General features: G+C 29.2%; 1 protein-coding gene across 1 annotated transcript in view; it reads left to right on the forward strand.

The window, feature by feature from the left end:
* The first annotated feature begins 7,963 nt into the window (after positions 1 to 7,963).
* LOC129987563 (cytochrome P450 4c3-like) overlaps positions 7,964 to 14,408 on the forward strand; it is a 36,607-nt gene continuing 30,162 nt past the window's right edge. Inside the window, exons 1-2 of the mRNA XM_056095530.1 lie at positions 7,964 to 8,046; positions 13,088 to 13,200. Of these exons, the coding sequence (XP_055951505.1) occupies positions 13,102 to 13,200 (99 nt within the window). The 5' untranslated portion in view covers positions 7,964 to 8,046; positions 13,088 to 13,101. The remainder of the gene's footprint in view (positions 8,047 to 13,087; positions 13,201 to 14,408) is intronic.

Raw genomic sequence — 14,408 nt, forward strand, 5'->3', positions numbered from 1 at the left:
TTTGTCCCCTGAAAAAACACATGAAAGGGAAGCGTTTTTTCTCGGACGACGAAATCAAGGACTCTGTGAAGGACTCGGGTTTGTTTTACTTTGCCGTTAAGAGTTACTAAATAAATTTGCGATTAGTTGACGTAAAATATATAACATTATCTCAGTAAGATTAGTTTCCGACCCGTGATTGCATGACGATTAGAACCAAAAGGACGAACTGCGTCCGTTGCAATTAAGATTAAACTTTCTATTATTGCGAACTTGTTTATTGATCGTTTACACCAATGAAAATTTATCATTACTTCAAACGTATTTCATATACAAAGACTGAAGTAATTACTACTAATAATAAAGATGAACGTGCGTGCGTCTGTTGGCGCTCTACCTGCAGATTGTTTAACCTCCAGCTACCGTATTGGGCACATGCATATATAACCTAGAGGGTTGGAGTAGGCACTACGAAGTGATTTCTTTAATGTTTAATATCAAAATAGAATTTTCATTAATTAAAGATTAAGATGAATATCGAAATTTCTCCACGATAGTTAACAAAGTTTTATTGTTCAAAAATAAATTTCACAGAGTTACAAAATTAGAAAAAATACCTTTTTAATGATAATAATGAACTATTTTCCAGAATTTTATCAATTTTTTAAATTGGTGAAAACAAATATTTTTAAAAAATATTTTCAGACTCTTCATTTTTTTCATTATATATTTAATCATGTTATTTCATTTCTTCATTGGTTAGAAGCTAAAAAGAAAAAGCATTCTATTCACTTTTTGTGTTATTTTCAAAACCAATAAATAAAAGAATTTACAACACCACGGAAATTATAAGATAGATGAACTGAGTATTTACATTTTAGATGGCATTATGTTATGGGACTGATCTGCACTAAAAATATTAATGTACAAAATGTACAGAACATATGTAAAGCAATTTTAGAAAAACTGATTTAATGCATGATAATTTCGGCTGAATATGTAATATGAAGTTATGTCTAAACGATTTCACTGAAATCTCCTTTGAACAGCTGGTCATCAAAGGAAAAAAAAATTGCATAATACTTCTAGAAGTGTTTGGAAAAGCAGAAGAATGAATTTAAGATGGTTTTCAAATAAGAATATTTAAACAGAATTAAGAATCTTCGGGCTACTTCGCGTTGTACGCGCTGCCCTCTAATTTTGAACAACGCATCTTCCTGCTCCTTCAATCCACATTTGATTCAACGTCTCTATCATTGTAAGATAGTTTTTTGATTTCCTGAATGTTTAGCAATAATGCACAAACAATGCAAAATTATTTTCGATTGTTTTGGGCTATTAGTGATGGCTGTATAATCCTGTGAATAACTACCTGCAATTCAGCGAGCCGTTTGAAACTAATCCATGTTTTGTTCTAATTGCACTTGAGAAACACTCTAGATATTAATTATTAGCTAACATTATTGAAAATCAAAATTGTAATTCTACTTCATTGAAACATATAAAAAATAATAAATTTTACAATGGTTTCTCCTCAGCAGATGTTATCACTAGACATAATACCTTTTGCAATTTTGAAAAGTGAATCATGGACGTAAATATCTTATTCTGCAATTGATTTAAGCCAATGATGTGTATTTTTTTTTATTTCAAAACCTGTTATGACGTAAAATTGGAATTTTAGTTTTACTTTATACGGATAGCATTTTATTCATTGTAAGTTGTTTATATCTGGTATCTAATACATTCATAGTATAGATAAGAAGCATATTAGCAGTGTTTCTTATATTGTTGTTTAGAAAAGATATTGGTATACTGTAGAATTTTCAATGGCTGTTTTGCTTAACCCTTGTCTTTCTAGGTGACTTTTAGACTATATCCTGTGTGGTAGCTTTTAATCCAAGTGGAAACAGACATTTATTGACAGATTGCAAGTTTCATTCTATGATGCTTCAAAAATAAGGCTGCTGTTAATATCTGAAGCTAGCGGAACGAGAATTTCATGTAGTTTTCAAGAACAATTTTTCCAGAAACTTGCTTTCTATCTCTCAGTGATATAGAAAGCAAGAGACAAAAAGCTATCTATTCTTATTCGTGAAGGTATCTCTCAATAAAGAATTCTTTTTCTCCAATTAAAAAGAAATAAAATATCGATATTTTATTTTATATCTTCAACCTTTCATTCGTGCTCACAGTCTTATAATGTTTAAACATGTCGTTTAAATATAATGTGAAGGAATAGTTATCCTATGGCCTTTCTCCTTAAAATAAGAAATTTAAACATGAATTCAGAAAGAAATATGTTTCATAAAGCATGCAATGACATTTATATCTATGTAATGATTATACGTATATTTCAGATAAAAAAAATACTTTGAAATCATTTCCAATAAATTGTAACTCTGCTCATTCAATATTTCAATTATTATCCATCAAAGCAACATTACAAATAAGTTTTTGCAATGTCGAATAAATGTCATCTGCTCAAAAACATTACATTGGAACAAATCAGCATTTTAAGTTATTATAAACGGTATTTCTCTAAATATTGTTACGAACCTGCAATGCGGCTTCCCAGCATAGTGGGTTCCATAGGAGGTCCCAGAGCTTGGCGACAAAGTTGGCAACCATTTGGCGACTTTGGCGCCAAAATGGTTTATACCCGAAACATTGAGAATTTTCCCGATCCGTCGAGTAGGAACGGAGATATGCCTCGAACGTTCCTGATTGGTTGAGAGGCGTCTAGCCCCGCCTCCTGAGACCTATAAAAGGAAGCAGTCGCAGCTGCCGGGTGTCTTGAACCGGGACGGGGAATTGAGAAGAAGTCGGAAGCGGCAGAGCAGAGTAGAGTGAACCAGAGTCGTCGTCGTGAGTTGAGTCGTGGACCAGTGGAGTCGAAGAGTAGTCGGAATTGACAGCAAGAACTGGTCTTCCAGAGATTAGCGGAGCAGCGACGGAGTCAAGTGAGTGCTGAATTAAGTTGTGCGCCACGGTCTGTTGTGTGCTGTTGTCTGCACGTCTCGGCTGAAGATAATTGTGTGCTGTATATAGTTGTCGTCTTCGTGCTGTCCTGTGTGTCTTCGTGTAAATAAAAGTCGTTGCTTTTATTTTCTACTGCCGCCTGCTGATTGAGCGTTCTCCACACCATATAACTCCCACTATCCAAACGAACCCCGGAAATTTCTTAACAATATTATTCTAAATTGTTTCTGATAATGATTGTCACTTCAGCAATTATTATAGATTGCTACTGGTTGTATATAAAGACACTTAGCAATACCAACTTATAAAACTGATTTAGCTCCCTAACACAATATTTTGAACCAAATTTCCCCTTTCCTTCAGCTTATTTAGCTCCTACACAATTGTTTGAACCATATTTTCACCTTTCTTCAGTTCATGTGTATGGCCAATGAAATTACTTGATTTTCTGTATTCTCCGTTTTGTATTCTTTCTTTTCAGATTTTCTGTATTTTCTGTATCCTTTCCTTTCAGATACGTTATTTTTAAAAATTAATTTGTTTTCATTTCTGTCTATTATCTTTTTTAACTTTGGAAATTGTGTCCGGCGCTACCTTTCTTTGAGAGGCAGTGGGTAAAGTTCGATGTTTTAATGCTGATTCATTGACGAGCACGCAAAAATAATACTTTTTTTTATATCATCAGAACACTTCTCTTAGTGCTGAATTATTATCAGTGATATTTTTCTAAATTGTCCTTTATGTTATATTTCCTTTTCATTTTAAGTTTTTTGTATGTATATATATTTTCGTGGTATATAATACATAATAGACTTTGATTGCATTGTATTATATTTAGAAGTAAATAAGTACTTGACATAAATAATTTTGAAACGCGGATATGCGTAAGATATCAACTTTTCCCTCATAATTTTAAAGCCAAATGTTTATAAATGTATCCTTAAAAGTATGGAAGCACACACACACACACACACACACACACACACACACACACACACACACACACACACACACACACACACACAAACCATGCGAGGAAATATTTATTGTAATATATTTATTTATTATATAGTATATTTATTATATATTATATTTATTATTATATTAATATTTGTCATGTATTTATTACGAATCATTATATTAATATTCGTTCTATATTTGTTAAGAAATGACATATAAGTTACTACAAAGACAAAACATTGCTTAACTAACATAAAAACATATTAAAATGTAAATAAATAAGAGTGGGACTTTTTGCCTACATACCGTCGAACTCACGTTTTTAGGCGTAGAAACAAATGTGATTATCATGGTATAATCACTAATGAATTACGTATTTTCTATCCGTAACAGGTGCAAATTATTATTTAAATTCCTTTTTGAAGAGTTTGGTATCTGTTAGGAAATGGAATTCGTTTCTATTGCAAATTTACTTTATATGGTTAACTTGCATAGAAGTACATTTCTTTTAACTAGTACAGTTTTAGAAAAGAATTAAGATTTTCCGTTTGTGCAATTTCGTTACATGCATATTTTTACTTTTGAATTATGTATTTTATATCTCCAACAGATGCAAATTATTATTTAAATTCGCTGGTGGTGAATAAGGTATTATGGAATAGAATTTATATAAAATGCAAATTGACTTTATATGATTAACTTCAAAAGCAATACGTTTTTATCTGTGTTGGTTTCAATAGCTGCATTACCTCTTGCAAATTATATTAAATTCGAAATCAAATTTAGTTGAAATCAGAATCATTATTTGTCGCCATGGAAAATTTTAAAAAGTCCCATTTATTAAAGATAAATTTCACAACTTTCAAATAAAAAGATTATTTTAAATTGCATTGTGGGAATATTGACTTAGAGAGTATCTATAATTGATATTTCCTGCATAAAGTATATACAATTAACGTATTGTTTATAATTATCGTATCTGAAAATATCGTTTTATCCATGCGCACGATATCTACAAAGAAAAATTATTTAATTTGATTCCTTTAAGATAAATAAATCTTCATTCCGACTCAACATTGGTTATTATTGAGATTATTTTGAATATTTTAGATTAATATTTAGAAGATGAAACTATAATTTGTTCTCGTCTTTTTTGTCGATTTTTTTTTTCTTTTGCCTTTAGGGAACTGAGAATAATTTGTGCTCTATTTTATGATCTTAAATAGTTTCTATTTGAAACATACAGTTACTTGGTGAGAAGTCCAGACGGTAACGAACGATCTATCATCATTACGAACACTAGTATTAGAATTCAATTTTTATCTAAAAAGAACAGGTTTTGTGTTTTTGTTTAAATATAACTCTGTAGCTACAATATCTCTTGGTATAATCAGAGTAAAAAAATATCTGAATCTAAAATAAAAATAACTATTAAAGGACGAATATAATATTCATATAATAGACTAGAAGCATAATGGCCATTTTAATTACAGTCTTAATTTACATAAGATATATGGATCCATGAAACAACTTTTATTAATATTTCTGAGTACTTTTTCCACATTTTAAATTCTCAAACTACTTAGTGCAACAAATAAGGCATTGGTTTATGAACTATGAAAGATCTAAAACAGTTAAACTGAATTCTGCTGCGAAAATATATTTCAAAGTCGGTATTTCAGGCCGTAAAAATTCTAATGAAACATTTTAATATCTTTAAGAAGACAGTACTAAAAACATATGCAAATAAGATTGAAGGTTGAAAATAAAAGTATAAATGTATTACTACTGAACTATGAATACTACTACGAAATACTATTTAATAGTATTTTATTAGCTTTTTTTTATATACTCAGATTGGCTCATTTTATGAGTACAAAGATGCCACTTTCAGCAGAAATTAGAGCCAAAAATAATTATTCTGATGTGGTAATAATAATATTGATTTTTATTAACTATTATTATTTAATAAATAATTTATCTATTTTGATTAATAATTTTTTATTATTACTAGAAATAGGTATTTTGATTTGTCTAATATTTGAGAAAGTTAAAATATAATGAAATTTACTTCTTTTTAATTTCTGTATTTTAAATTACAGTGACGAAGAAGTATGATAATGTGTTTAAAAATAATGGAAGTGAAAGCATGCATTCACTTAGTAAACAATTACAAGAAGGGAAGCTACTACTCAAATGAATTTATCAATTTTTCTGTTACAGTTTTTCAGATGATGCAGTAATAAAGTAATAAATGGGAATGTGATAAGAGTTAATCCTTTAATTTCAAACTTTATTATAATTTTATTTTATGATTTATTTATTTATTATAATTTTATTTTATGATTTATTTATTTATTATAATTTTATTTTATTATTATATTTATATGCTAAATCAATAAACTTCATCAAGAATAAAATTTGTTCATCATGAAAAATTTAGAATGTTTGATGCTCGTCTTTATTTTTTACGGAGTTACTCAATGGACTGTGTTTCGTAGAGCAGCATAGAATATATCTTCCCGTAAAGTACCTCTTGTCTCAAATCAGCTGCTTTTAAAATTAAATAGGGGAGAGTTGGCCTGGAGGTAAGGTCTCGGCTTCAGAACAGGAGGATTTCTGGTTCAAATTCCGATGCCATCGAAGAGCCGTCGTGTAATTGGTTCTTTTGCACGACTGGCCAAACGTCCTTTCTCTAGTATGGTGTGGAAGCTTGGAGAGAAGAGTACTTGCTCTGGAGTCGTCTTCGTTACCTGAACCGCGGATCAAAATTAGGAGTTACGCCTTAAAATAGCCCAAGTGTTGTTTTAATATAACTAACTTAACGGAACTAATCTAATTAAAATTCGATACAAATCAGCAGTTTTAATGTAAAAGCTATATTCTGAATTTCATCCATTTCAATTATGTTATGTCGTTTATATCCAGAAGCACAGCCTGTTGCACAATATTGAGCGATATATAATATTATTCGATATTCACCAAAATTATAGAGTATTATAAATAATATTAATGCCATACAGTTGCTTAATACTGTGCAATGTAAATGTGCTACTAGTCTCATGCACGAAAAAATAAATGGATAGATGGTCAAAACATAGATACATTTGGCCCAAAATTTAATACTGCATTATAATTTTTATGCAAAAAAACAGATTGCATGTTTAATTTTGATAAAGTAATATAGCATGTTTTTGCCTAGCTGGAATTATTCCATTTCTCTCTTTGATCTCTGACTCATTTTGATATAGTAAACATACACCAAAGAACAAATATATAAACTTCGAAAAGCAATTAAATTTATACTGCATCATATGCAAATTTTGTCTTATATTTATTAAGCAAAAAAGAAAAGGAAAATAAAATAAAAAAATATACAAAAATTCTTAAATTTTTAAAAATTTGTGTTAATATTTCACCCAAGAATTTTTTTATACTAAAAGATTCTGTTTTAATATTTTTGGGAGTTTGAGAGTTAATGAAACTATATTTTTGATATAATTTTAGGAAGGGAATTTTGCATAAAATATATTATGTAACCTTGAACCAAACTAGTTACCGTTGGGCGCCAAAAACTATTCCAGCTAGGCAAAAACAAAACTCTTAAGGAAAGAAGATTAAATGATTTCAATCTTTTTGATGAAACATTAAAGGACATAACACACTAAAAACAATAATAGGATAAACAATTAATAGAAACATTTAAGGAAAAGTACTTTTCTTGGGGGTAAGCATCCTGCTTAAATCTATGACTCCAGAGCACAGACTGAATTTTTATCTAGCGGTCGATAGGTTGCAAGCTGGAAAAATAGTCCGATTACAATTAAAATTAACTCTTATGCTGGGTGAAATGCAGGTTTTACTAACTTGGCATGTTGACATATTCACTAGCATAAATGCCTTCATATTAATATTTTTCTGCTCCATCTAAAATATGCACATATGGTTAAATATTTTCGACTTATATGTCTTCACAAATCGTGATCGCAGAATGATTCTTCATTTAAGAATGGATTAGCAACTTTTGTATAGCAGTGGAAGGTTCAAACTATTGCCACTCATTGCTGCTCCTTCATTTTAAAGGAACCAAATCAATCTCAATAAAGAAAAAAATCTTCCACATTTGTAAGTAAAACTTTTTTCCCTGGCAACTATTGTATAAATTTAAAATTAGCTGCATTTAGCACGGAATTGAATATAGGTATTTGTTTCTTTAGTATTTATTTTAAATAGCAAATCTATCATGCTTTGAAAATATAATAATCATTATATTTATAACAAAATTTGTTGAAAGTTGGAAAACAATTCAGAATAAAATTCTTCAAATTCAGTATAATATGTAAACCACTGATTCAATATTTATATGTTTTCACTCGTACTTACTCTACTTATTTTACTCTATACTTAATTTATTTTATTTATTCTACTCTATACTTAAATTACTTCCATTACTCTATACTTAAAATAAAACATTTTGTGAAATACTGGATATTACATAATGAATTGTATTTAATTTTTTATTAAGCATGGCATTATTAAAATATATCCAATCAGAAATAAGAGGAAAAAAAGTTTACCAGATTAAAAAAAAAAAGATTATAAATATTAAAGAATTAAAGAAGCAACTGTGTTACGTTCAATATTTTTTTTTAATTTCTTTTGCATATAAATGCATAACCATTTTTGAAGTATGAATTATGAATATTAATTACTATATGATATTTTTAAATTTATTAATTTTTTCATCTGTATAAAGATGAAATTTTGTAAATAATTTTTACTGAAAAGCTCGAGTTTTTATTTAATTAATTAATTTATTTTTGTAAGTTGTGATTGATAAAATGACTTTTTTATTATTTTTAGATGTTTAAAATTTAACTGATTAATTTAATTAAATTTGTATCTCTACGAGTGAAGCTTAATGGCGATGAATCAGAGGAAAATCTGCTTTTGATCTGCAGAAATTGAATTTAGGATTTTTAAGTTTTTTTAAGGTATTTATTATAATGGGTTTCAAATTCGTCACAATTATAAACATGGATAAAAAAAAATTAGAACCACATTTCTATGATTTTGTGCATTAATAAAATTTTGTTATTATTCTTTTATGTTATATGTTTTAAGAAAAATGTTAAGTGTCATTGTTTTATCATACTTCTCAAATACATGTGCAAATTTTAATAATTTGAAAAAAATTTTCAGCTTTATTTCTTTTTGAAATTATGCTCCAATACACAGAATGGAAACCAGTTTTCACGATTATTCAGATTTTTATAATTACATATTTAACGTACAAGCTATTACATTTTGTGAAAAAGTATCTGCAATGTCATGGGATTCTTCGATTATCCTCAATACCAGGGATTAAAGGCAACCCTCAAATTGTTTATTTTTCTGCTTTGAATGCTGTTTAATTAACTGTATTGCTAATTGCCCTGCTCTGTGTGGTAAGTATTCCCATTTTGCAAAATGTCTTTCCAAAATTTATATCCAGCACAGAATTCTAAAGCTTTATACTTTTCCATAAGTTTAATGAGATTTGTAATTACAAGAAAGGCACTGGAATTTATCCTACAGTGTACGATCCCCAACAAAAAATAATGGGAAATTTCCATTATTTTGTTATTCATTATGGCGTCTTCACAAAATTGGTATCGATGGAAAGTTTTCGGAAGGACAAATTTTATTTTAAGCCAATTTATCCCCTCGAGTTTATTAACATTACTAATTAATTAGTATCTCGAAATTTTCCCATGACAGAAATCGAGATTTTTTAATAAATCGATAAAATGAGACTTTTTAAAATATATTGATCAAATTTCGCTCCAAAATTGGCAATAATTCTTAAGATATAATAAGCTAATTTTAATTGCATTTCGACACCGACTAAAAATATCACATATTATATCAGGGGTCGCGAAACTTTATGGATCAACGTGCCATTTTTTCTAAAGAAATGTTTAATGAGGTATAGATGTGCCGTCAAATAATTTTGACTTGTGATTATTGGGAAAATAATAAAACTAAATACTAACGATTTTTTATATAGCGCCAAAAAATACCTTTTAAACTGTATAGTAGTATATATAGGTTTTAGTTATACGTGAAATTCAAATTAAAGTAACATTAGTGTGACTTCTTTTGTTGCACATTATTTGACAACTTATAACTTATATTTGGATTGCAGTACGTTACTTTTAGCAGAATGCATATTGAATTTGAGTCATCTGCCAAACGGTTTCTAAGCGAGTCTTTAATGTTATTTATCTCTGAAAATAAGGACTCGCAGTCATAGGTAGATGAAAATATGGTTAAAATGGCATGAGCCAGCTTCTCCAAACTGTTAAATGGTGTACTTATATTGCTTGTTAATCTTTTTATTTCAATGAATTCCAACTTTTTCCTTGTTTCAATAAATTTTTGAACCCATATTGAACTAGACTGGAAATCAATCTGTTTTATTTCAAATTCTTCAATTTCCAAATAATCGAATTGGGACAATTTAAGTTTATCAAAGGAAATCACATCAGGCAGTGTGCATGATAAACTTGAGTTTTTTTGATAAATCTTTGAAATGAGAAAATCTGGACGAAATTTCCTTGATTGACGAATCAATTACGGAAATCCATTCTTCAATAACTTTCTCTTCATCTGGTTTCTTATGTTTATCTAAATCTTTGATATATATATTTTTTTCAAATTTAAGAAATACCTATAGTTTTTCTGAATAATATTGTTTCTAAAACATGCAATCCAGTGTCAAAAGCACGAATGAGATCCATTACGTCGGTAATTGTTTTATTTGTACCTTGAAGCGTTATGTTCCATTCATTGAAATGTTGGCATATGTCTGTAAAAACATCAATTTAGAGAGCTGCATAATATCCAACAACTGTGGATATTGTTGAATTTCCCTCTCCTTTTGTAGAAACACTGTGAGTTCTTCCAAGCAATGAACAAATCCTAGAAGTTCGTTCCCGCAGCTCAACCAGCGAACATTATTATTCATTAGTAAGCCATTATACACCTAGTTGACTTCATCCAACAAAGCCTCAAGCTTTCGCTTATTTAAAGCCTGCGACGATATCAGGTATTGTGACTAACACCATTACATTATCGAGAGATGTTAAACTACTATTCGAACTCAAGACTTGTTGGTGAATAATCCTATCGAATGTCTGTTTGAAATACACTAATGAAACCATTTTTTCCCATTATATTTGGATCACTATCAGTTACTGAAAAAATACTTTTCAAATCAATTTTTTTTCTCAGCAAGCGAATTTTTAACAGCCGTAATAAATATCTGTACCATTTTTTAAATGGAATGGGAGCATTCGCGTTTGTTCATAATACTTCACAGTGAACTTTGTTATTTTGAACTAAAATGCAAACCGTTCTGATCGGTGGCGTGCCATCAATGGCACGCGTGCCAATTGTTCGCCATTCCCGTAGTAGATGAATCTCAAATTGCATTTATTGTGTTTTATTGCACAGGAAATATGAAAAATTAACCAAACGCGATTCAGTCTGATATTTAGCAGGAAATTACATTTTTCAAATTCCAAGTACTTCAATATTTTTCAAATTCCAAGTACTACAATATTTTTCAAAATATTTTCGAAACTTCTTCTATGGTTAATACCACCCTAGATATTTCAATAACACATAGAGATTTTTATTGTAAATTAAATATATTGATACTTGTGTTTTTAAGTGGAATTTTGTTTAATTAGTAAAAAACTAATTAGTATAAAGTTATTTGAAGTCAATGATTTTCTGCCTTTATTTAAAATAGAAAGTTTTAATTTCAGACGGGAAAGATTATTAATCAAATAGTAAATTAATTAAGCTGAAAAGTAATTTTTGTTACTAATGTAGATATTACGCTTTGGTTTTAAATAGATTTCAAAAATATTTCAATTAAATCAACAGAAAAAGTAAATTTATGATCTTAGATTACAGAAATAAAGGTTGTCCAAAATAACATAATTCAGTTGGTTCTCCTGATTTAAAAAATCGCATGAGGATGAAATTTATGGTGATTTAACAATTCATTACAAAAATTAACATTTTTTTGGTATTTCATAAGAATTAAAGTTTTATTTTTTAATTTTTTTCTTATAAGAAGCATACAAGGGATTGAATGTAATCAACAGTAATTCGACCACATGATTTAAATAAATGTCATATTATCTGAAAATTATCATATTTTAGATCTTTCTGAAATTAAAATTTTTTTTTCCGTCAAATGAAAGGCAAAACTACATTCATTTACATCTATCTGACAACATAATCTATCTGATATCCTTTTTTCTATCTGACAACATAAATCCTTGATCTAGCCAGTTATTATGATTTTTTGGGCTTGAAAATCATTTTTTCGTTCCTAACTTCTAAGATATATCAGCTATCAAAAATCTTCGAATACAAAAGTTGTTTGTTTTAATGAGGCGCCAATTTATCTAATTGGATTTATTTTTCTATCTTCAATATCTAAAATGTTACAGCGAAATGAAAATTTCTACTACTTCTAAACCTTTAATCTGAGACACAATTCTAATTTAGCTCTACTATATAGTTGCCTTCTTCGCTTGTTTCATGGAAAAGTGACTAAAATTAAAGTTTGCACCCGAATAAAATTTTTCAACATATATGACTCTTCCATCGAGGCATTAAAAATAGTTGATTATTTTTTGTACTAAAGTGCACATGACTTTAAGAATTTTCAAATGTCCCCGAGTTAAGAAGGTGGGTAGAAGACAGAACCAATAACTTTCTTCTTAAGAGGAACATTTCTCAGGTGTGGGTTAGCCACAGTGCTATATTCAATCTATCATTACGTGCCCCTTTAAATACACAGTTTATGTAGTTCCACTACAAAAGGGTTTGAATAAGCTACTATTCTAAGAAATATCACAATCAGTGCTTGTTCCGTTAAAATTTTGCCCGCCTCCTTTTTTTAATGAAAATATTAGCGGCAATTCTATATATTAGATAATATGATAAATGACTAAATAATTCAATGTCAATTCAATTCAATGTATTGTCAAAATAAAATATTTGAGTTTTTAAAATTATAATATTAAATTTTACATTCTAAAATCATTTTAATATATGATTGAGTATGCCAAGTTACGTGATGTATTCATTTTTCAAAATTTAGCTGGACTTCAAGCAATGATAGGTTTGAGCCTTGTATACGGAAGGAATGGTTTGTTTAGATTCCTTATACTATTTAAACCATGTGTCATTTTCTTCAAAGCAGAAGCAGTCGAAGTGAGTAAAAGAAAAATAAAGGAAAAAAAAATATTTTCTGTTTTAATGTGGATGTATTTTTAGCACATATTTTTCTTTCTTTGTAAGAATGTCTGTCAGTAAGATGTTTTTTTTTTAATTTTTAAAAGATATTTGAAGATTTTATCAAATTACAGGCTTCAGTTGAATATTGCATTATATAAAGTTATTATTAATTTTATGTTATGCTAAATTTGTTTATAAATATTTTGTGTTTACAATTTGTTTATCTCTAAACCACATAAAGGGTCAAATTTAAGATTTTGTTGGATTTATCTACAATCAAAAGTAACCAGTTCGCAATTATCTGGCTTCCTTATTATGCGTTCTTGTTTTCTTTTAAGGTAATTAAATGTGGTATGCAAAGCGTCTATTAAAGACTTTTTCAAAATCCCCAAACTATAAGTCTAACTCTTATCTTAGAGCTACCTTTTCATACCTGTGTAATCACTTATCAATGAAAAATAAAATCAGTTTGTGTCCCGTTCTTTAAGAACTAGGCCTAGGATTAATGTTAATGTTTTGTTTACGTTTCCTGCATTTAAGTTAGGCATTACAGAAGTTATGTTAAAATGTGAACAGAGTATATCTTTCAACTTACTTTCTCTATGACAAATTCTTGAAGCGTGCGGTGTAGTATTTAAACGAATATAAAATACCAGGGCAGAGCCTCCTATTTTTACTAGACACGTTATCGTAAACTAATTCTATGATTCACCGGGCCATGACTGCGATCACTTTGAGATAAAAGTAGGGCTTAGTACTCAATAAGAAGTGAGAAAATACGTATTACGTAATACATTTAGTATAAAACCTGGTATTTGTGGGCGCAGAAATGAATTCATAGAACTCCGGCCTATCCGGTTTTTTTGCTATCTGGACTGCCCTTCCGCCATATTAGGCGGATACTCGAGAGTGCTCTGTTATAATAAAGTAAGTGCAAATTGAGTAAGATATTTTATTTTGTGTCTTTAGAAGTAATTTCCAGAATTTTGGATAAACTGTAGGGAAAAAGACACATTAACTCGACACATTACCGGCAACTGCTTCTATGATTCACCGGGCAGTGACCACGTTCATATTCTTCGTGGCTTGAAGTAAATAGAGGGCATAGTACTCAATAAGAAGTGAAAAAAATATGCCTTATAATAATAACTTTAGGCATAAAAATTTCATTTTCTGGTATTAGC

The sequence above is a fragment of the Argiope bruennichi genome, chromosome 10 (genome assembly GCF_947563725.1).
Source record: "Argiope bruennichi chromosome 10, qqArgBrue1.1, whole genome shotgun sequence".
Lineage (NCBI taxonomy): Eukaryota > Metazoa > Arthropoda > Arachnida > Araneae > Araneidae > Argiope > Argiope bruennichi.